Raw genomic sequence first — 24,076 nt, forward strand, 5'->3', positions numbered from 1 at the left:
TTAAAAACATGTTTAGGATGATATGTGTGTTGACAAAAAATCAGCTGATAATGCCACAAAAATGTAATTGATTTTGTCACAAGATCTGATTTTTTCAAATAAACTTAGCACAAAACCTGACCTGATGGAGAAAAACGGATGCCATTTCCTGATTCAGCAGTGCCAGAATACCCTAATTCACTTGTAGAAAACTAGACAAATTTCAAAAAATAAAAACTTGTTCTCCAGTGTTCTTTTTTTCTTCTTTGTTCTTATTATTTTTTTTTTTTCTTTTTTTTTCTTGCTTTTTGTTCTTTTTTTTTTTTTTTTTTTTTTTTGTTCTTGCACATCTTGCACATCTTGCAAGTTTTTGTTCTTGCACATCCATACTTTGAAGAAACTTTTGAATCTGGAAACATCTTTTGAAATAGAGGTCCAGCATGATCTGAGACTGATATGGGCAAGTTATGTTCCACAATAAATCCACTAAAGAGAAGTTCCGCTCGGGTAACATCCTCTTCCTCGCTTGTCCCTTGTTTGGTGAAATAATTCAGAAGTGTACCGGTACTCGTGCTCGAAGATCTCTCCTTTGCAATGTCTGTGTGCCGTTTGCTTCCAACGTGCTTCCGAATATCATCGCGACCTCCGTGCTCAACTGAAATATCAACGCTGCATACTGTACAATACGCATGATGAATTCCTCTTTCAGACTTTCGAATACACGGGTATTGGAGACTGTATTCGGTCTTGTACTTCTGAGACCATTTCTTGGTCTTCGTAAGCTTCTTTTTTCTGCCATTCCGTAATCAACATCGAGGGTTTGAAGCATCGGTAACTTCGAAGTCGATGTTCCACAGCTGCAGCGCGACTCGTAGAACTCTAGCGGCTGTTAAATTAAACACCGCACGGTGGTCGCGACCGCCGGGCTGGTACGGGGCCCAGCTGCATGCAGTGAGCGTATCGCATGCATATACACTGTGCATACATACCGCATGCACTGTATTGCACACATACCGCATGCACTGTATTGCACACATACCGCATGCACTGTATTGCACACATACCGCATGCACTAAATCTCAGTGCATGATCGCATAAGCGAGATCCAGACCCAATGTTTCGCTGCTCCTCATTTGAATTTGCAATTTTTTACGTACAATTTGGTAGCAGCGAACGTTATGGAGTTACCACATGCTATACGTAGCAGACGATGCTTTTCATTCAATTCTCATACTAGTACATTCTGATGAGTGAACAGTGCAAAAATATCAAAATTTCGGGAGGATAAGGATAGTGATCGTAAGGGCGGGAGTTTGGGTGAATTTTCGGAAGCCTCCCGATGAAATCGGGAGGGTTGGCATTGCTGCCATTGCAAAAAGTGAAGACGAACAGCTTCTTGTGAAGCTCAGTACTTCAATAAACCCCACAGACGCGCATGCCATTGATGTTAAATACCACAAGCGATGTTGGGCAATTCATGTAACAAATGTTTGGCGTGTCAAGAAATCATCAGAAGTTCCTCAAGCCAGTATTGTAGTTGAGGAGGAAGCAGAAATTGAGTTCCTGAGCCTAGCAGAAGGCATGATGTTGGATGGAAAGATCCTCAACATGGGTGAACTACAAGACACTTTCACTGCAATAAGATCTGCTAACAACGTGACCCATCCAGAATGTCCCCGCAAGGTAATCAAGCAACTGCTGCAGAACGAAATACCCAGTATAGAGTTCAACAAACCGAAGCGCATCAATGAGCCAGAACGTTACACAATCAAAACTACCAGGGATGAAGCCATTAACCGGATGGAGGAAACAGAGATGGGGATGAAATCGGACATGAGGGTGCTATACAAAGCATCTTCAATTTTGAGGAGAGCGATATGCAAGGCCGACAAATGGACATTCACTGGAAACTTATCTGACTCTACGAGCGAGCATGTTCCAGAAGAACTCCACATATTTTATAGATGGTTAATCCAGGGCCCAAACACAACATTGTCATCAGACAAGGAATACTTCATCGTCAACAAGCATGCCGTCAGTCTGGCACAAAGTACTGTGGCGAAGTACTTGTCACCACAACAAGTTGGAAACGTAACGAAGACCTTCAAAGTGATACATGAGATGCCACAGCAACTGGCTATCGGAATAGCCATGAGGCAAGCCACCAGGAGCAAAAAAGTTGTTGATATGCTACATAAGTTTGGAGTGTCTGTGGAGTACAACAGATTACTCAGAATAGAAGGGCAGATAGCGTCTACCGTACTTCAGAGAATGGCAATAAACGATGGCCTTTACATGCCCCCAGATGTTGTGATGGGAAGATACTTGTTCTTTGCAGTCGACAATGTTGATTTTGCGGAGGACACTACGACGGAAAAAGAACCCTTCATGCTACAGCAATGGCGATTTACCAGAGGTGGGATCCAGGCGATGAGATTCCAAAGCTTGAACTAACTGGACCAGCCCAGATGCGTTCAATCACAGATCTACCAAGCATAACCACAAAGCTGGTGGACTGTCCAAAACCAACAGCAAAGCCTCAGAGTCCATCCTATGCATCATTCTGCATCAGAGAAGGTACCAACAAATCGGAGTATCTACCCGATGTTGCCTGGCTGATGGGACGAACCTTCCGCAGGTTCGAACAGAAAAAGGACGTGTTACCACATCCGAGTAGCGAAGAACTTGCAGAAATACAGGAAAGGTGATGAAATTCACTTGGTTTTTGACCGCTATGATGTTTCCTCTTCTTTGAAGACAGCCACTCGTGATAGACGGAAAGGCAGCCAGCCCGTGGTATCCTATCACATCACAGACACTACAAACATAGCCAAGGTGTCGATGAAGCAATTACTGGTGAGTGTGAAGACGAAGATAGCATTAACTGGTTATCTTGCTGAGAAGATGTTGGAAAGAGCAAATGCCATGGGGAAGCACATGGTCGTGGCATGGGGATCACAGTGTAAAGCAACTCATACAAACATGGCATACCTCCAAAGTGACCAAGAGGAAGCAGACACTAAGCTCCTCTTGCACGCTGTCGATGCAACCAGTCATTGTGCATCCAGTATTGCCATCCACTCCCCAGACACCGATGTCTTCATTCTGGCACTTCGGCGGTATCCAGTCTTATGCAGGAACACAACTTTTGTTACAGGGACAGGACAAAAGCGCCGCACTGTTCCCCTCCAAATGATTTACCGATCTCTGCGACCGATTCAAGTAGCAGCTTTGCCGGGACTCCATGTTCTGAGTGGAGCAGACAACACCGGAAGTTTCGCCGGAAAAGGCAAAATGGTTTTCCGGAAGGCTTTCCAACATGCCAGTGATGAGGTCATTACTGCACTTGGATCCCTGGGAACAACATCACACTTGAGTACTGACACACTGAACGCCATCGAAACGTTCATCTGCTCAGTGTATGCCCCTCAAACACTGCTCACCAAGATAGACAAGCTCAGATGGTGGATGTTTTCACAGAAACAATGCCAGTCCAAGAAACTCCCTCCAACACGTGATGCCCTCGGACAAGCCACCAGTCGTGCCCACTTCCAAGCCATCGTGTGGTTCAATGACACGACACCAAACCCACAGATTCCATCACCACAAAACTATGGCTGGAAACTTGAGGAGGCAAAATGGGTTCCAGTCATGACCACTCAACTCCCAGCACCAAAGTCTGTTATTCATTTCGTGAAATGCAACTGTTCCAAGTTGAGATGTCAAACAGCACGATGCACCTGTGTGAAAGCAGGACTCAACTGCACAGACATGTGTGGATGTTCCAGTCTGGAAGACAACTGCGAAAACTCGCACCACTCAACCGACGAGGATGAAGTACCAGACGAACACGATAACGATGATGACAGCGACGAGCTCTTTGGATGAGAGCTGACTGCCATGGGACTTATGCATACATATGAACTCGGGGGTAGGGTTACATTTTGAGGTATATCTCGTTGAATTATCAAGTGAATGATATGTATATAATATCAAAAGAACTAGTGATAACATAGGTACGTTGCGATACTATTCATTAGCAGATTGGTGAGCACAATGTTGAGAAAAAGGTATTTTGGTGAACTGCGGACGGTGAAACCTAAGTTGAAATATGGTCAAAATTTTGATTTTTGTGTGATTTATTCATGATATGGCTCATATTGACGAATAAATGACCTATGAGTATGCAGAGGTTCATGCCGGTCAATTTGATACCAAATATGACAAAATTGGTGGTATATGGAGGGGTCAGGGTGATTGTCACTTTTTAAGCGGCGTAAAAGTCATTCTTCAAAAAATGTTAAATGTGTTCAAAATACATGTCCACACCATTTCCCAGAGTGCCACCAAGCTTTTTATTAATCATTAGGGTCCACTTGAGTCCAGCGTGGTGGTTTGCTTTCATACCAAAAGTCCCACGGGACTTTATTTTGTGCAAGATGCTGCCTGACTATATATAGATAAATAAATAAATTCTGTGCATGATGAAAAAAAAAAACAGGCCCAAGACTCGGTCTTGAGGCACTCCTACCTTTGAAATAAGTAACATTTTGCCTCCACAAGGCACACATTTTAATACCTTTGTTTCAAAAGGCTCATTCATTGTTGGTTAGTTTTAAATGATTTACAAAATAAATAATTGAGTGTTTTAGCGTCAAGGTGTGAAGATTTTCTTCCGAGTAAATGTCTCATTGAAGGAAGACCCGTCGGGTTTCTATTAAAGTACGAAATAGTGTTGTGGGCCAGGGTTCGGTGGCGATAAACGACCACTAGGTGGAGCAGTAGAGCCGTCTCCCACCAAACACCTGGAATTTAGGTCGTGACAAACACTCAAACCCACACCTCCGTCGCCGCACGAAGCACCAGGGACCAGGAACGACGCAACGGACGCCAGCCAGCACGAGAACGGACGAGACGATCGCCCGCGGGTAGACGAGAATGCCAGCAGGCAAGACGAGGCTTCTTCTCTTTCTCCTTCTTCCCTTCTCGACGGCTCGCCACCGACTCTTATCCTTCCCCTCCCCCACGGGTCGAGGGAACCGCTCTGAGGGACTCGCCTCCGGATTGGACGAGGGGCGAACATCCCATCTGGCTGGGCGGGGCCACCCCTGAGGTGGTCAGCCTCCTGATTGGATGAGGCATCTCGGGGGGGGGGGGGCGTCGAGGCGTCTCGGAGGCCCGCCCCCGAAGAGGCTCCATAGTAGCTTTCGGCACGCTGGCCTCCCATTGGCTGGGGTGCGTGTGCGATGCTAGTCCTTCTCTCGTTGGCTGGAGGAAACGTTCCATGCCCTTCCTCGGGGCGGAGCCTCAATCTGAGGCGATGGAGGCTCCGCCCACGCCTTCAGCCAAAAACACGTGGGCAATGGAGACCAGGTTGAGTGAGGGACGGTGCCGCTGTTGTTGTTGTAGTAGATGTATAAAACCTGACTTTTCAATAACTCAGCGCACACATGAAATTCCCATTACACATCGGGACGGGACCCTGACTATAAACACATACTTATGGAAATAACTGAACTGCGGGGGCTGCTGTCTGTGTGCAAATGGCTTCCAGATTCGTAACAATACAACATATTGCCAATGGATCCTCGATATGGAAATCGGTCTAGTGTTCGGTGTTGTGTAATTGAAGCTGCTCCATGATTCTCCATAAGATTTGCTGAACTGATGCTTTTTAATTACCTTGCATGCAGGTGTAATCCTGCATGGATTTTTTTTTCATCCAAAGCTGTTCTTCACAAAAATCATCAATTGAACAATACATACAGAGCCCAGTGCTTGCTGTGCCTAATGTTTTGCACCTTAACCCCAAGCACAGTGCTGGCTACACAAGAGAAGTACATCAAAAGTGATGTGAAGACTGTGGAAGAAGAGCTGAGAGATTCATGATGGCGGTGCAACCGCACATCAATCCTGTACGGGTCCCAATTAAGTTATTATTCTGCAGAGCTGAAACTGTTAGGGTTGGGTCCCCTCTCTCTTTAAATTTTAAAAGGTATTACCTGTTGTTCAAGTGACTTGTTCTTAAGGCTATTCTGATATGGATTCCATATTTCTCAACTCGTTGGTAGTTTTTTTTGTTCTCTTGATTTGGGCATTTCAAACCATCAATTATTTTCAAGGTGTATTCTCGTTTTATGAGAAAGGTCATCCTATTGTGCCATTGCTGCTCACCTGCCATGAATAACTACTCACCAAGGAGGGAGGGGAAGGAGAGAAGAAATAAAAGAAAAACTGCCCCAAAAGTTTGACAGCAAACCGTTATGATTACGAGCATCAGAATGTCACTGCTGGTGAACATGGGGTTATGTTGTGAAAGTTACATCACTATAGAAATACGTATTCCTGATCATCACTCACACAAGTTTCTTTTCTCCCCTTATTATTATTATTTTTTTGTATAATTTTTTTTTGATCATCACTCACACCTCGACATAGTCGAGGCTCGTGGAAGAACTAGTACTAGTACACTTGATGAATTAGGACACAACAGAACAAAAGGAACAGTAAAAAGAGGGGGGAGAAACACCAACAGCAGAGCCAAAGGCCAAGACAGAGGGAGTCTGACAAACATTGGGTGTCGGGAGGAATGGGGGGCAGGAGTGTATACATGGGGTGGAAAAGAGATGGATACAGAAGGAAACTCACAGGAGGGAAAACTGGAAATTTTGAAGGTTGAGAGATTGGGGTGGGGTAAACGAGGGTATAAAAGATCATGGTTTTGGATTGGGGATGATTTGAGATGGTGGTGAACAGCTGTCTCAGAAACTTTGAGGGAAGGGTGGGATTGAAGAGGATGTGCAAGTTTATTCCACAGGCAGGAAAAAAAAAAAAAAGAGGAATGATCCTGGATTGAGGTAGTTTAACAAGGGGGTTGATGGTGGACCGTGTGTGCCCTGCAGAAACCTGGGGGAGACGAAGCACGGAAAGAGGGTGCAAGACCAGAAAGAAAGCGGTTAAAGACAGAGGTACCACCGACCTCTCTGATGGCGAAGTGATAGGCTCATTTGATTTGCTGTAAGAATACACAATTTGGGGTAGCTGCTGCATCACTACTCAACCAAGTACAATACAATGGTGAAGGGTCATTTAAATATTTCTGTTTGCTCTTGGAATTGTACCTGTATAAACCTTGTCCTTGCTTGCCAGCTTAAACATTGTTCAATCTTTAGACAGCTTATAGGACATTGAAAATGCAGGTTGCTTAGTTCTGTAACGATTGGGATTGAGGAGTGTGTGAAGGGAGGGGGGCAGCACTTAGTTCTTCCTCAAACATTCTGAACCCTACAGGACTTTATGGCTGCCTAGCAACTGACAGAGACTTTTGACAAAAAAGTACAAATGTAGGGTGCATAATATGAGTTTTCAATTTATCAACGACACCAAATTGGATTTTATCTGCATTCAAAGATTTGTTTAAAATATTCTTTACCACCTCCCTTTTCCCCCATGTAAACAACAGATGAAATTTCATTGAAACATTTAAAAACTACTGGTGAAAGTGGTCATTTTCTAATAGCAGCAATTAATAAATAAACGGAGCCCAGCAGGATAGCTCGGTAGCAAACTCACCGTTGGCCCGGCTGCTCTGGAACCGACTCCGAGCCCAACTATAAACTCTCGTCCTGATGGTTTACCAACATGGGATTCCGTTGAAAGGTTCATGAAGCCGGGTGTCCCGTCTGCTCGCATTTGCCAGCAAACAGATCACAAAAAAGGTCGTCATGTCGCAGTACTACCAGGGTTCTCTGCACCTCGATGCTTTGATAGCACCGAACCTGAAGAAAAAGCATTAAACTGAACATTAAAAAAAAAGTGTCCGTAAAATGTTTTGTACAAATGTGAGTAAGGTTGTACATACCTGTATGATAGTTACCTTGTTGATATATTTAAGCTGCAATGTATAGTTGTTTTTTTTTTAATTGAAGAAGTTGTATGCCAGCATATGAGGTTCCGAACAGGGTGGACATATTTCAGGTGAACATTTCTGAGAGACGACAGCCATTTAAAGAGAACCACCTTCGTCGGGCAGCAATGGATGGGTGCTGAGCGCTACTTTATAAAGCAGTCTCCAACATACTGTACTATAACTTAATGAAATAACATTTTTGACTTGCATCCCTCTCGCATACATATCGTTCTTTTGCAGTTCCTTTTCTATCCTGCTGGTTTTCAAATGTGGAAGGATTAGGGAAACATGTCATCATGTGTAAATAATCAATACATGCATGTACTGTGTACGTCTTACAAGAGGTTTGAAAACCAAACACCATGTGACTTTAGCTTTAAAATGAAAAATAAAAACCTTTTTTAATGCCTCTGCAGCTGCAGGCCAAAGTCCTCATGTTTGTGGAATTTTTTTTTGTATACCTTGTTGAGGCTCGTATGAGAGCAAACACACAACGCACATCAAGGGGGGCATGAGACAGGAGGGGTTGTCGGTCCATGCATCCTTTGCCGGTTATTTTTGTGAGCATAATTCCGGAATTACCAAAGGTGTTTCAACCAAACCTGGCACAACTATGGACTGAACCAAAGGGAGGAACTGATTACATTTTGGGTTTAAAAGATGAGCAGTCAAAAGGCACGTGACCTTAAATTGAAAATAATTTTGTTACCATAGTAACTTGTGTGAACCACCGAAGGGATTTCAATCAAACTTGACATCAGTATGAATCGCCTCCACTCATTCGTTCTTTTTTCTGCTTGTGGAACAAACTTCCATACTCGCTTCAATGTCATTCTTCCCTTCAGGTATTCAAGACAGCTATTCATTACCATCTCAAATCATCCGCCATCCAAAACAATGATATTTTCTACACCTGTTAAACTGCCCACCACCCCTTCCAAAATTTTGCTTTTGTTTGTCTCCATCTATTTTCTCCCTCCGCCCAGCATTTCCCCCTTCTCCTGCTGTTCCTTTTGCTATGTTACGTGCTGATCCATTCTTTGTGCTAGCTCTTCCACGAACCTTGACGATGTATACAAAAAAAAATTTGTGATATTAAAGATGAACTGATTCAATATGGGGGTTTAGAATGTCAAAGCTCATGTGACCTTTGAGAATCATTTTGCAGACCAAAACTTAAGTGACAAACATGTCTCATGTAACCTTTAGTTGAGATCAAACATAAGTGGTTTGCGATCTAATGTAGGTGGGATGTGATCTCACATAGGTGGAAGTGGTATATCCAGACACATTTGTATGCAATCCTATTTTCTACTTTTTTATACGCCCAATATATATATATATATATATATATATATATATATATATATATATATATATATATATATATATATATATATATATATATATATATATATATATATATATATATATATAATCGGGGCGTATTATGTGATACCGGTCGTCCGTCCGTCCATCCATTCCTGTCCGCACTCGAACTCCCAAAGTTTTCAACTTCCACATTTCATATTTGGTACATAGGTACAGACTGTGGAGACGGTGTGTCGCGACATACGTTCGTCACCTAAAATGGTTGCCATGGCAACCAGGATGCTGTTTTCCACGTAGTAGCACAATTCTGTAAATACCTTCTTGTTTTTCATAAATTGACGTGTTTGAATATATAATTGTGTGCGCGCGTGTGTATCACAGAGACTTTTTCGGGCGTATATTGTGCTCACTTGTTTCTTCTTCTAACTATTAGACATTGTCCATCCTTGTATGCACCAGTAAGGCAGCAAATGCAGTTTATTAAATTTACCAGCCATTTCCATGTCTCTCACACGGGGCCATCTGGAAAGCCCGCAACAAATGTAGATCTACCCTCAGGAGAGCCAGAAAACAACATCTGTCCAGTCTCAACAATGAGCTTTCAAACTTGCCTCCTTCCTCTAAAATCTGACGGTGCCTTGTCAAGTCCATCTCTAGTGTATGCTCCCCTTCCATCCCTTCCCTCACTTCAAATGGCACCATCGCAGACTGTTAGGGAGAAGACAATGCTTCAAAATCTTGTCCCCAACCCCTCGCTCTCTGTATCCACCCTTCCCAGTCATAACCAACTGCTCCTAAATAATGTATTTCGCACCTGAAAAGGGGGAGAAGTTTCTGGCAAACCTCAACTCTGACTCTGCAACTGGACTGAATGGCATCAGCACCTGTCTCCTAAAAACCTGCTCTTGCACTTCCTCTCTCTGCCCTTTTTCACTCTGTCATTTACCATAGGTCATCTTCCATCTGCTTGGAAATCAGCCAACATCACAGAATTAAATCTTCTTCTTTTTGCGTATGGCAGCTTGGTTGCTGGGTAGCTATCATTATGGTGGGGTGTGACTATGCTGCTGATGATGTGCCCCTGTTCCAGTACACTGGTACTCGTTTTGCCGATCTTGGAAAGATGACAGACAGTCAACCAAACCTGGTTTAATTCAACAACCAAGTGGGATTTGAACTCAGGACAAAAGGATCTCAAGCAACCACCCTAACCACCAAGCCAACACCATCCATCCATTGCGACCATACTCTGTGCAGAGCATTGGTGCTGCCTACGCAGTCTCCTGAATGAATGGGTGCAGATCTGGACAGGTCACCACTCCAACACAAGATACCAGCAAGCTGGTACTCATTTTTGCTGACCTCAGAAGGATGACAGGCAAAGTCAACCCTCAACAGCCAAGGGGGATTCCAAGCCCACCACCCCAACCATCAAGCCAACACCAGGCACTCATATACACCAAGACAAGAATCTAAGCATTGATTGTCGCCTTTTTATTTTCAGAATGACAAAGAATAAACAACAAATTAATTAAACTATGAGCAGTACAAGTTTCCAAAGGATGAAGTTAATTTTACAGTAAAATCGTAAACATAAGCTCTCGATTCAAAGTTTATTTTGAAATATAATTTAATATTATACAGTACTTGGCTGTTACACATGCCAAAATAACGGGAAGATGGCAGGATGGGTAAAGGGTATGCATGCTCACCTCTAAGCTATCTCACCTGGGTGCAAATCCCGACCCAGCTATAAAGCATAATCCTGTTGTTTCACAGGCAGGGCAATTCATCAATGTGAATTGATGTTAAACTGGGCATCCTGTCTGCCGGCATTATTTAAAGATCCCACAGTGCCCTTCACAAAGAGTAAGCAAGCTATCCCCAGCACCTTGGTCAAATTCCTGCCTTGACTTCCTGAGTCTGACTGGCGACCCAACCGGGATTGTAGCCTAACAACTGCTTCAGTAGCACCAACGCTCTGTATAGGACATGGTGATGATGATATAACGGGTGATGAGGTATGTGAAGCACCACCATCTGTTCCACGTAATTGTTACTTGGCACATCTAGGTCAAACCACCTTGAGGTGTGAGCCTTCAAGTGCAGTTATGATCCAATGTTACAGGACTCTATATGGCAAATAAAATCCTGCATGCTGACAAACACACACTACGATATCCATAATGAATAATTTGATGAGACATTTCATGGGCATGCCTGTGCAGCATGTTATCAGCTCATCGGTAAAATTGCATCAGCTTGGCTGACGAACACAAGTCATATGTGATGTACCTGTTGGCCCTTGATGAGCAAAGTCATCATGTGGATGGTTGCTTGGGCCGACAGGTAAGCAAATGGAAGGATGAAAGGACAAAAAGCAGAATTAGTCTGGAACATCTATAAAGAGGATGCTGTTATGCTGGTCCAGAGCATTGCTGTGGCACCAAGACTCCCAGAAATAAAATGTTCCATGAAAATGTACCTATTATCTTCATTAACCCAAGCCCCTTACTTTCTGGTTTCAGTGTTTCCTCCCTTTCCTGTTAGTTTATCCACTTGCTGGTTATGCCCAGTTCTTGCCTTTCTACCCCTAACCAATTTAACCATGCTTTCCCGTGAGACTCACTCTTGTAGAAAGAGAGCAAAATAAAAATTAAAACCACATAACAGACAGGGGGGTTGGTGTTCACACAGCATAGACTTTGGAGCTGTAGTCGCAGTGCAGAGTGGAGGATCGATCATCACATTGCACACACAACTTGGATGTGGTCCATTGTCCCAATGCAAGTACAACTCCTGGTAGAAGGCTCTCTCATGCTGTTTCATCACTCCTCCAGACTTTGAGGCCTTGAGGTGTAAGCTTTGGATCTTGATCATCTTCGAGAGAATATGTTGTGATGACCATTGCCATTGCACCCTTTGACCAGTCACGCCAATCTTACGACTCAGACATTTGAGCACCGTCGTGGCCGATCCGATGAGCACAGGGACATGCAGAGCCGCACATTGAGGGAGTTGCAACCTAACGGGTCCCAGTTTCTCTTGTTTACATGATTTATAGTTTCCATTTCATGATTGCACAGGAACACACACTGTAATGCTTAAATACTACTTCAGTTGCATGTAGTCTCATTTTTCTCATGGTCAGTTTGTTACATGATGGGATGCTGTGCTTAAGGGTAACACCAATCGATCAGGAGTTTACAATGTATAGGTTCCCTCAAGACATAGGAGATCAAAGGCAGTCGAGTGCCCTGGAGCAAGCTGATTGTAGAAAAGGGAGGGGGGGAACCTGAAAAAGTCAAATACAGAAAGCAGAATATCATGCAAGATAAATTCAGCTTCTCCCATGTCACAGCATCAAGCAGACTCTCCCTACCAAGTATTTGAATGCCCACCTGCACATCTACTGTTAAAAAATGGAGCTACAGAAAGAAGTAAAGTCGAAAGTGCTAATAAGAGAACCAATAAGCAAAAGTATGGCCATGAGGAAATGCAGAGAAATTGAAATAAAGTTTCAATTGCAGACACAGTGATCGGAAAATTTGCATAACTTCCATACATTTTAATCTGATAGACTTTGAAAAAATTTTTAGGGGGATGGGGGAGGTCTGCATTTGCTTAGAAAGTTAAAAAAAAAAATCCTAAACTATTAATAAGTGACAGCAGTCCTTTCAGTGTTATACACAACTAAGGAAGGAACTTTGTACTTTTGACAGATAAACTTCCTATCATAAAGCATATCAGTATTTACTATGCATCCTCATAAAAACTACCTGCAAAATCAAATTCTCCATGACAATTCTACCTTTGTTTGGAAAAGTGTGCCTTGTCAATACACATACTAGTCTCACTTTAGCTGTGCACTTTGTCCTCGCTCAACATTGTAGTTGCGTTCTCGAAAAATATGACGAAGCGAAAGTAACGTTTAACTTTTTAAGCGAATCACATTTTCCCACAAGAATTAATATATAAACTTTTGAACATTTCTCATCAGAACAAAATTCAAAACTTGAAATACTCCAAATGTATACTGATAAATGGAATAACGTTTTACAAAACAACATTATAAATATAAAATAGATTTCAATTTAAAAAAACATATCACTCACCAGTGATGGGTGTCGAGGTAAGTTGTAGAGGTGGGGTTGGGTGGAGGGACCAGTGGTGGAGTTAATGGGACAACCCAAGCACTGTCCCGATATCAACTGCTTGTTCTCAGATGTCCAAATGCTTTTAAACCTGCACTTTGATGTCTAAATTAATAGCTTTCTTACAACTGGACTCACTACAATCACTTAATGAGCATTTTGACTCTTCTTTCTGAATCACACTTCAAACAACATCAAAATGGCGTGACAGTTGTTCGTCTACATACGCCTCTGCATATACGTGACACAGAATAGTTCACTGTGGCCCTCTGGAAAACGACATAATAGCGAGCGTCTTGACATTAAAAGGATATATGTTCCCTATTGCATTAACACCGTTATAATGAAACGATGTTAACCGAATCAATGATAAGTGAAGAATTACTGTAACGTCTGTTACGGATTAATATAAATCTTTTTTGAATCCTATACAGTATATAATTGGGAAATGCTAAGGTGTTTTGTGTTAAAGGCATTATTCTGATAACTGTGAGAAAGGCAACTCGAGTTACAGTGAATTAAACCAGAGAGTTGGTGTCAAAGCCGCCCAATGCTCACCTGTTTATACATTTATCGTTTTTAAAAGACTAGTCTAATAATATTTTTTATAAAGCATTGCAGTGAAGTCTGATACAAATAATTTTAAACCAATATATGTATTTGTATATTGTAATCATTAAAAAATAGTGCGGTAGATAAAAACATTAGAAAGAAAATAACTTGCACCAAAAACTTTAACATTTTCACGCTGACGCTGATGCTCACGCCGGGGGTATCGCTATAGCTCTCTGTTCTTCGAACAGGCGAGCTAATAAATGAGATGTATTGGGGGAATGCAGACGGCTGAGTGCATCATTGGCATCATGACATCGAAATGGGTTATCAACAGAACTTTGAAGATGACTTTTGGTGAGGCTGAACGGTTCGATCAACATGACAATTGCACTCCTATGTTGACGTGAAATGAACTGGGTGAAAGATTTTTTTGTTAAAAAGAACACTCTGAACCAATGGTCAGGCTTTGGTCCATCTTCGGATTCAGACAGTACACATTGCCTTCTCTTGAGAAGGACCTTGCATAGTTGCCATAAAAGCCATGAGAGTTCGGCAGAAGCACCATGGAGGAGGTCTTGGAGATGAACCAGATATCCAGCTCCAGCAGCATACGGAGCCTTGCAGCGGTGGAGTGGTGTGCACAATGGAGACAGGCTGCGACGGCATCGTGAGCCTTGCCTCAATGGGCACACGGTGCCCACAGACCTGATTGTGATTCAGCACAGTGCCGGTGTTCAGATCCACTCTTGCTGGCAGACTGGTTGTGCTCACAAAGAGCCAACGCAGCACTCGGGGTACGAAACAACTCCACGTTGACATCTCATGCCAACAGCTTCTCTGGGCAGCGCGCGCCAAGGTCGTCCCTCCTCCTCCATTCTTTCTCACGGTTCGGTCAGAGTTGCGGTGAGATTTCCATACTGTGTGATAATTCCCGTGGCGCTCATTCACTCCATACACAAGGCTGACCATTTGGCTGACCATTCATGTTAGCTTCCACATGGCAAGGTTCAATTGCACGTTCGGACACTGCAAGATTCTGACTTTGCTTCACGGCATGAATCCTCTATTCAAAGGCATTTGAAGAATACGATGAGGTTATCATTTGGGTTTACAAAAATATTCAAGACTATTTACATGTGAATGGAAAGCAAAACATTTGCCAACTGAAATAATATTACCAGCATATGTTTTGAAAACAATATGTTCCTATATGAAAACAATATGACTGCTTTGAAGAAGATGAAAAGTGGAAAGGCGGTTGGCGCAGATGGTATACCAGTGGAGGCATTGAAGTGCTTAGGAGAGATGGCAGTGGGGTTGTTACCAGATTGTTTAATAAAGTCTTGGAAAGTGAGAGGATGCCGGAGGAGTGGAGATTAAGTGTACTGGTTCCGATTTTCAAGAATAAGGGTGATGTGCAGAGCTGTGGAAATTACAGAGGGATAAAGTTGTTAAGCCACACCATGAAGTTGTGGGAAAGAGTCGTGGAAGCTCAGTTGAGACGAGAGGTGACGATCTGTGAGCAGCAAGATGGGTTTACGCCAGGAAAGAGCACCACTGATGCGATGTTTGCTTTGAGAATGTTGATGGAGTAGTATAGGGAAGGCCAGAAGGAGTTGCATTGTGTGTTTGTGGATTTAGAGAAAGCTTATGATAGGGTGCCAAGAGAGGAGTTGTGGCATTGTATGAGGAAGTCGAGAGTGGTGGAGAAGTATGTGAGGATCGTGCAGGATATGTATGAGGACAGTGTGACAGCAGTGAGGTATGCGGTAGGAATGACGGACCGGTTTAAGGTAAAAGTGGGATTGCACCAAGGATCGACTCAGCCCTTTCCTGTTTGCAATGGTGATGGACAGGTTGACGGACGAGATCAGACTGGAGTCTCCATGGACTATGATGTTCGCGGATGACATCATGATCTGTAGGGAGCAGGCTGAGGAGAGCCTCGAGAGGTGGAGGTACGCACTGGAGAGAAGGGGAATGATAGTCAGTCGGAGTAAGACGGAATACATGTGCATAAATGAGAGGGAGGGTGGTGGTATGGTGCGGTTGCAAGGAGTTGAGGTGGGGAAGGTGGATGGGTTTAATTACTTGGGATCAACTGTCCAAAGTAACGGAGAGTGTGGGAGAGAAGTGAAAAAGAGAGTGCAGGCAGGATGGAGTGGTTGGAGAAGAGTTGCAGGAGTGATTTGTGACAGAAGGGTAGCTGCAAGAGTGAAGGGGAAAGTATACAAGATGGTAGTGAGACCAGCTATGTTGTATGGTTTGGAGGCGGTGGCACTAACAAAAAGACAGGAAGCGGAGCTGGAGGTGGCACAATTAAAGATTCTGCGATTCTCGTTGGGAGTGACGAGGATGGATAGGATAAGAAATGAGTATATTAGAGGGACAGCGCAGGTAGGACGGTTTGGAGACAAAGTGAGAGAGGCGAGATTGAGATGGTTTGGACATGTGCACAGGAGGGAAGCAGAGTATATCGGGAGAAGGATGTTGAAGATGGAGCCGCCAGGCAGGAGAAGAGGAAGGCCAAAGAAGAGGTTCATGGATACAGTGAGGGCGGACATGCGGGTGGTTGGAGTGTCAATGGAAGATGTGGAGGATAGAGTGAAATGGAGACGGTTGATCCGCTGTGGCGACCCCTAACGGGAGCTCGCCGAAAGAAGAAGATGTTTTGAAAAGAATAATAATAATAATAATAATAATAATAATAAAGAAGAAAACGAAACAGGGGTGTATTAAAACTTGAGTGTAAAATTGTTTTCTCACAGGGAGGCACTCATTCAGAGGCACGGAGGCCGCGCGTAACACGTCCTATTGAGTGAGGGTCGTATCCCTCAATGGAGGTTAAAGATTAAAAATAAAATGTGTTCAAATATCCATTCCTATATTTAATGAACAGTATGGTGTTTGAAAATCCCCCAAAAAACATCTCACCTCATCAAATGCATGTACGATCAAGAAAAACTTGTATGTATTGAAGGATTAAAAGTGAGACAACTGTCCACTTATTGTTGGCTCCTTCGCCCTCACCCCCTCCACCAAACCACCTCACTACCCCCAACCACCATGCAAACAATGTCTTTCCACTTTTGCTTAAATGGTATTGGTATTTTAAATGAGTAAGACCAAGGGAAAAAGGTTTAATTTCTGTGATGGTTTCTCAACCTCGACAGGTTTTATTCACCATGTAGAAACAATCAGATGAATTGGCTAAAAAAAAAATTTTTAAATAATCTTCTCTTCAAGTCATCTAGTTTTTCTGATATTTATTTTCTGATCAGACTCACAATGTAATGCTTGTCAGGTATCTGATGATTTATTGAAACAAAGCTAAGTTACTCGATGTATTTAGTTTTTGAAATGTTTTGTGAATTTACAGTATTTATTCAGATTATGGTGAGAATACATGTCGTTTCTTATATTTTAACTTATTTCCAGATTTTTAACTTATATTTTTTATTGTAAATTACTACTTACTTATTTCCATTTAACGTCAAAATATAAAGGGCATTTGAAGAATGCGATAAGATTATCATTTTTGGTTTATAAAAATCTTCATAACTATTTACATGTGCCTAGAAAGCTGTACATTTGCCAACTGAAATAATTATTACCAGCATATGTTTTGAAAACAATAATAATAAAGAAAATTTGATGAACATAAGTTATAAACACCTGTCTTTTCTGTAAATTATAACCCGTCTCATAGACATGGTTGTGTGGGGGAAAAAAAATCTAACCCAGCATTGTAATTTTTGGTATGACACATTCTTCAGTCTTGAAAGCAGAAAGTGTGTGTGTATGTGTGTGTATGTGTGTGTATGTGTGTGTATGTGTGTGTATGTGTGTGTATGTGTGTGTATGTGTGTATGTGTGTATGTGTGTATGTGTGTATGTGTGTGTATGTGTGTGTATGTGTGTGTATGTGTGTGTATGTGTGTGTATGTGTGTATGTGTGTATGTGTGTATGTGTGTATGTGTGTGTATGTGTGTGTGTGTGTGTGTGTGTGTGTGTGTGTGTGTGTGTGTGTGTGTGTGTGTGTGTGTGTGTGTGTGTGTGTGTGTGTGTGTGTGTGTGTGTGTGTGTGTGTGTGTGGAGAGACAGACAGTACAATCGTGTCGTACACTGTACTTTTGCATTCACGAAAGTGAGAGAAGGAAAAGAACCATGAATCAAATTTTCCCCTCAGATTAAAAATAATAATAAAACAAGACAAATAAATTCCCTCCAAACATAACTTACACGTGGCCTTTCTTTCACTTATAACACCCAACTTTGTCTCGATCTTTAAAATCAATATTTTATTTAAATTGAAGTATATACTTAAATACTGAGTATTTTTAATTTTATAAAACACCTGTTCTTTCTGTAAATATGCAGGGTAACATGTTCTTTGAACTCGAGTTATTATGATGACAATCACCGAACAACAGCACCTCAGGCTCTCCCAAGTAAAGAGCAACATACCATTTATTGGGCAATTGTATATCATTGCTATAACCTTTTGAACCACCCTTGTATAATCCAAGTTAGATAATAGGTGGCTGTTCTCAGACCAAGAGATTTTTCACCATAACAAGCAGAATGATGCAGACCCAGCACCCAATGACAATGCAGGAAGCAGCGGCTGGTTGAAAGTCGCTTTGAAGGTGTGCAAGAGTCCAGTGTCGTCCCCGTAACACACCAGCTCACCCGCCTCATAGTCCAAGCACAATCCCAGCCTAGATGGACTCGCCATCAAGTTCAGCAACACCCTCTTTCCGTTGTGCCAAGCGGCATATTTTCCATCCCATTTCCTCAAGCACCACGATGCGAGATTACCTCCCAGTGAGCATTCGCTGCCATATCCTTTCCGAGAGATGGAATCGTACACCGCACCGATCTCGCAACGATTTGTCCGACTTATATCCACCTCCCAGTAATGGCGGCCTGAGGAAAAGCTTTCTGTTGTCAGCACTTGGGTATAAAAGTCAAACCTGAGAGGATGGTCAGGGTGCGGCTGCACAGAGCTCGTCTTCGTTGCCATTTTTAAGTCTTTGGACAGCAAGAGATTTGGGTGAGCTGAAATGTGGTCCAAGGTGGGAGTACGTCCATCTGGTAGACATAGCAAGAACACATCTTTTGATCCAATTTCAAACTGACTGGCCACCAATCCTCCACTGATCACAATTATGAGGTTAACCACCAAGGTCAGATGACCAGGAACATTGCCTTGCATGATGTTCAACTATCCTCCAAATACATGTTCTAAACCAGCAATGCATTAGAAAGGATTCGGAAACATTACACTCGGATGTCACCAATGTTCTGATATGAACAGATGAATACACGATAAATAGTCTCTACTACTCCCCCACCCACACCCTCCAATCATTACTTACAGAGACTCCTTAAGCTGTTTGGTGACAAGCCACTGATCCCTGGTATGCTTGCCTTCCCATCCTTGATGAGTGGCAGAGCTAGAGAACAACAACAACAAACAAAAAAAACACAGAAAAGATTGAATTTAAAACTTTCCTTCACAATGTGTTGCTATTATGGAACATCACAGAAATCTGCCGCACCATTCAAGTTTGAGCAAATGTGAATAATTGGTTCTGATCAAGGGTGTACTTATCCCTCAGATGAAGGGTGTGAAAACACAAAACAGCGATCTCGGAGTGATATTCATGTGAACTTGTGAAAATCCATGTGATTATTGCATGCTGATCAATTTGGGTGGTATTCAGTGGCAATGCTTTGTCAAGGTCTCCACCAAAGCAAGAGCGAGAGAGGTGAAAGTAAAATAGATTTAAATAACCCGGCAGTGTAGCCAAAGAATGCCACCAACATCGCCCGGCACGTCCTGATGCCATAGCCGTACAAAAGACAAGCAGTGGTGCAATCCAAAAGGGGGCAATGGGAGGGAAATGTTGAACTTGGCCAAAGTGCATTCAAACTACAGTTTTATCCCCAGAGGAACTGAATCCTGTTATTATTACTTTTTTTTGTGTGCTTCGCAAGTGTAAAGGTGCATTTGGAGCAATCGCTCATCACACACTGAACTATGAATCAAAGGTGACCGAGTTCTAAACACATTCCACTCACTATGTATTTCCTTGAGGAAGGTCTTGTTCAGCTGGATAAGCGAGTCCATCTCATGCTGCTCTTTGGAAAAATCCAGTATGTCAGGAAGTGTGTGCTGTATGTCCCGCACAGAGTCCAGCCTGCACACAAACAGGAAAATGCATGGTGATGAGAATGGCCGCAGCACAAACATCAAGGACCCTTGAGGGTGATGAGAGCTCCATTAGAAAGTGAGATTTGAATGACTGAAGATTAGCACACCAGCATGCCAAATGCACAAACATGGGGCAGTACTCCCACTTTACCACCACTCACTCATACCTGCACTGGACATCTTTGTGATCCTGAAATGGCAAAAAAAAAAAAAGCAGCGATCAACAGGACTTCTACTCTTCCATCCATCAACTCAAACTACAATAATCGATTACTCCAGCTAATGATACATTTCGTACAAAAGAAAATAGGACGGCTACCAACAATGATGTGACAATAGTTAAGGAAAGGACCACGGATAGCCCGCCTTTATACCAAGCAGAGGGAGAAAGAAAAAAATGTTTTTTTTAAAAGGAGTAAAGTTTGAAGAAAGATAGTACGATTATAAATGCTAAAGCGGAGGCTTTAAAATCCCACAACTGCCTCTTTCAAAGATTCCAGAACTTTTCAGTCAAAAATGTGTAAATAAGTAAATGTAAGCATGTTCCTTCACAGATTGAATGTTTTTGTTATTGCAGGAAAAACAACAGCAAAGCATTGGAGTTTAACCATGATTAGCACAGACATGATGGTGAAATGCAGCTGACCTGCAGGAAGGCAACTGCCTGAGCTTCCTGTAGCACTTTCTTCAGGCTCAACTCTGTCTCCTGAACACGTTCCAGCTTCTGTTCCACTTCCAGAATGTGCTTCTCAAACAGCACACACTCCAACCTCTCCCGTTCCAGGAGTCTCTTTTTCATCACTTCCACCGTTTTGTCCACAAGCTCGTACAGTTCGTCTCGTTTCCGCTCCAATGCAGCCGTACCATCCCCAGCTGAACCCTGCATGGCATCGGTAGTATGTGGGTTCATGGGTTCATCAACTCAAAAAAAAAAAGATGTGCACTATGTGCACGTCCCATTTCAAGGTACAGGTTTGGAAGGCTGTGCATTACAATGACGGGGGTGGTTCATGTGTGACGTTAGATGGAAGTGGTACATCATAAATTGTACAACTGAAATGGCGAAAAGCTTTCACAAACTATCACGAGGACTTTCGGCTTTGCAAACTCTCCACCTCGTTCAATGCATTGTCACCTTGTGGGATGTAAATAAGAGTTCCCTTACAAGGACCTTCAAAAGCCTATGCAATGGATGCTTGTGCATGATCTATCCTTTTAAAACTAGCCGAAACCCCGTCAGACGGATTCCGTTCAATGAGCCCAATATGACAACCAGTGGCGGCTCTTGTAAGAGCCAGATCCCAGTCGATGTACTCCATGGCCTTATCTCATGAGGCCTACAAAACGTCCTTGTACACAACATTTTTTGTGTACACTACTCCTTGTGAAGAAGTCCCCTGATTTGTGCACGTGTCTACTTTGACGTACAAACACCGTGTCAAAACTTCTCAGGTCACAGTACCGAGAAAAACGTGACGCGACCGCGAGGAGGAGCACAAAATTGGTCCTTCAGTATTAATATATAGATGCTTCAGAGTTGAAGGTTGACTATTGCCACTATGTGCGATGCACTCTTACAGGTACGAAGTTTCTTTCAGTCCAGGTCACAGTACCGAGAAAAACGTGACGCGACCGCTAGAAGGAGCACAAAATTGGTCCTTCAGTATTATCCTTTTAAAATGCTGAGCGTCAAGCAAGAAAGCAACACATACCTTTCTCAAAGTCTTTGGTACGAGTTAGTCAGGGTCGGGTTTGAAAGACCATCTCCCAGACTAATCAGTGGATGCTCTAACCATTATGCCACTGAGTCTGGTTAAATTCTCTTTCTCTTTAAGAGTGAGGAACCAGATTTGGTGGTGTAATGGTAAAGAGCATATGCACTGAGTCTGGGAGGTCAATAATTAAAACCCTGGCTGAGTCATACCAAAGACTTTAAAAGGGGCATGTGCTGCTTCCCTGATTGACACAACATTTAAAAGGATAGACCACGTACAAAACGCAAGGAAGGCAATGGCAAACGACCCAGTATATCCTGTGCCAAGAAACTGGTTCAGCGGCACCAGCGCTCTCAAAAGAGTATGGTACTTCAACATTAAAAAATAATAATAAAAGCGAGGCTCATAGAAGAGCAAGGGGTAGTGGGGCAAAAACTGAACACAACCATCAAGGGAATAAATAAATTTTAAAAGTAATGTGTTCACGAAAAAAACAAAAATTGTTTTATATTTACTTTCCAAATATCTACCAATATAAAACAGTGCATATTTGTGTATTTGTCTGTCCCCCGTCATAAGGACGATTCAAGAAGGGTTTTCAAGGCCAATCTTTTAACATGACTGGGTATTCACGATGGTCGATTGTTGATTGAATATATATATATATATATATATATATATATATATATATATATATATATATATATATATATATATATATATATATATATATATATATGGCTTGTAGCAAGGTATTATATTATGTACACATTTAGGACACGGGGGACCAAAAAATGAAAGTCATTGTATGATTAAGTTTTGCATATCATTTGTTAGCCAACATCATGGGGATTCAGGATCTATTTGGGCAGAGCTTAATTCTTCCTCTTTCTATTGCTCTGACAGGTTCAAGGTCAAATAAACCCAAAGAGTATCAATTATCTGTATCAAGGAACCACTCATATTATTCTAAAATTGGTCTGATGGCTTAGATATGGATTATACACTAATTGGAAACCACATATATGGAGAATATTTGGTTTACCTGATATTTGACCTTGAGCAAAGAGGTCAAGGTCATATGAAATTAACAAATTGATCAAATTGATCAGTGTTCATTCAGGTCATAAATATATGTGCACATAAACTTAACCATAGAAATACATGCTGTGATGAACCAAACTAACATCTTAGGATTAAAAGTGCAGATTTATTAAAAACGTTACGTACTTCCTAACAACCTTTGATGTTCTGTATACTGAACACAAACTGGCCTTTGGTATTGATTTTTATATCATAGGGCCATCTTGGTAAACTTATTCTATGGTTATAAAATCAAGCTTATAGCTTCCAGTAATTTTGTAGCAGCTTGGTAAATGCAATTTGTTATGTACTTCCTAACATTTTTGACCCAATCATGGAAGTGAACCTAAAAACTGGTATGTAGTAATGATCCATGTTGAAACTTGCCATTTTAAATCATCACTTTATGCAGAAGTAAATTGCTATTTAAGATGTTCTATCAGATACATTTCAAATTTCTGGAATAAGATTTTGTAAGCTTCACTATGACTGGGGGAAATTTTGCAAAATCTGAGATTTTACACATTTGAAGGTGCCAAGATATGCAGAAGGTCATAAGAAATGTACTGTTTCGAGGAATTGTTCTATTCCTAAGTATAATGATATATATCAAACAAAAAAATGCATTTTCAACCATTTTGGACAACATATACAATCATACATGTAACCCATTTCTAAAAAATGAGCTATAAAAATGGAAAAAAATAGCCTGTGTTTGGATAAAAAACATGCTTTGTAAGCAACTATATCCAGAGGACCCATAGCAAAGTATACATTTTCTGAAAGCACAGACACTTGGGCATTATACAACATTATGATTGTTTATCTTATTAAAACTGGGTTCAATTTCTAAGCTTTCTCCTCATTTAGGACCACAGTGTACACAATACCATGCTACAAGCCATATATATATATATATATATATATATATATATATATATATATATATATATATATATATATATATATATATTCCATAAAAGAGTAATTACGTCTCTTCTATTGGAATTTTAGATGGTGATTTGCAACCGAGCCTCAATGGCGGTATACAGAAACTTTAAAAATAACAATAAATACAAGGCGCAGGGAGGTGAAATTCGCTGCATGTGATGTGTAATGCACGCAGCG

General features: G+C 41.9%; 2 protein-coding genes across 9 annotated transcripts in view; one reads left to right on the forward strand and one right to left on the reverse strand.

Moving 5' to 3' along the window:
* Positions 1–8,319, forward strand: part of GPN2 (GPN-loop GTPase 2) — a 30,133-nt gene extending 21,814 nt beyond the window's left edge. For 2 of the 4 annotated variants that reach the window (XM_085881586.1, XM_085881604.1), the window contains exon 6: positions 6,882–8,319. Coding sequence is in view for 2 of the 4 variants with exons in the window: in XM_085881594.1 (XP_085737720.1) it covers positions 2,821–3,867 (1,047 nt within the window). In the remaining 2 variants the exon portion in view is untranslated. Of the gene's footprint in view, positions 1–1,059; positions 5,975–6,881 lie in introns of those variants that run through there. The other 2 variants (XM_085881615.1, XM_085881594.1) reach the window with 2 other exon arrangements.
* Positions 8,320–17,063: 8,744 nt separating this feature from the next.
* Positions 17,064–24,076, reverse strand: part of LOC147034370 (zinc-binding protein A33-like) — a 30,194-nt gene continuing 23,181 nt past the window's right edge. For all 5 annotated transcript variants that reach the window (XM_085881684.1, XM_085881655.1, XM_085881662.1 and 2 more), the window contains 5 exons: positions 20,797–21,030; positions 20,318–20,340; positions 20,018–20,136; positions 19,312–19,389; positions 17,064–19,024 (listed from right to left, as the gene is read on the reverse strand). In XM_085881684.1, the coding sequence (XP_085737810.1) occupies positions 18,498–19,024; positions 19,312–19,389; positions 20,018–20,136; positions 20,318–20,340; positions 20,797–21,030 (981 nt within the window). In that variant the 3' untranslated portion in view covers positions 17,064–18,497. The remainder of the gene's footprint in view (positions 19,025–19,311; positions 19,390–20,017; positions 20,137–20,317; positions 20,341–20,796; positions 21,031–24,076) is intronic.

Source organism: Eptatretus burgeri, chromosome 1, assembly GCF_056783735.1.
Source record: "Eptatretus burgeri isolate ZD-2024b chromosome 1, Ebu_testis_v1, whole genome shotgun sequence".
In the NCBI taxonomy this organism is placed as follows: Eukaryota; Metazoa; Chordata; class Myxini; order Myxiniformes; family Myxinidae; genus Eptatretus; species Eptatretus burgeri.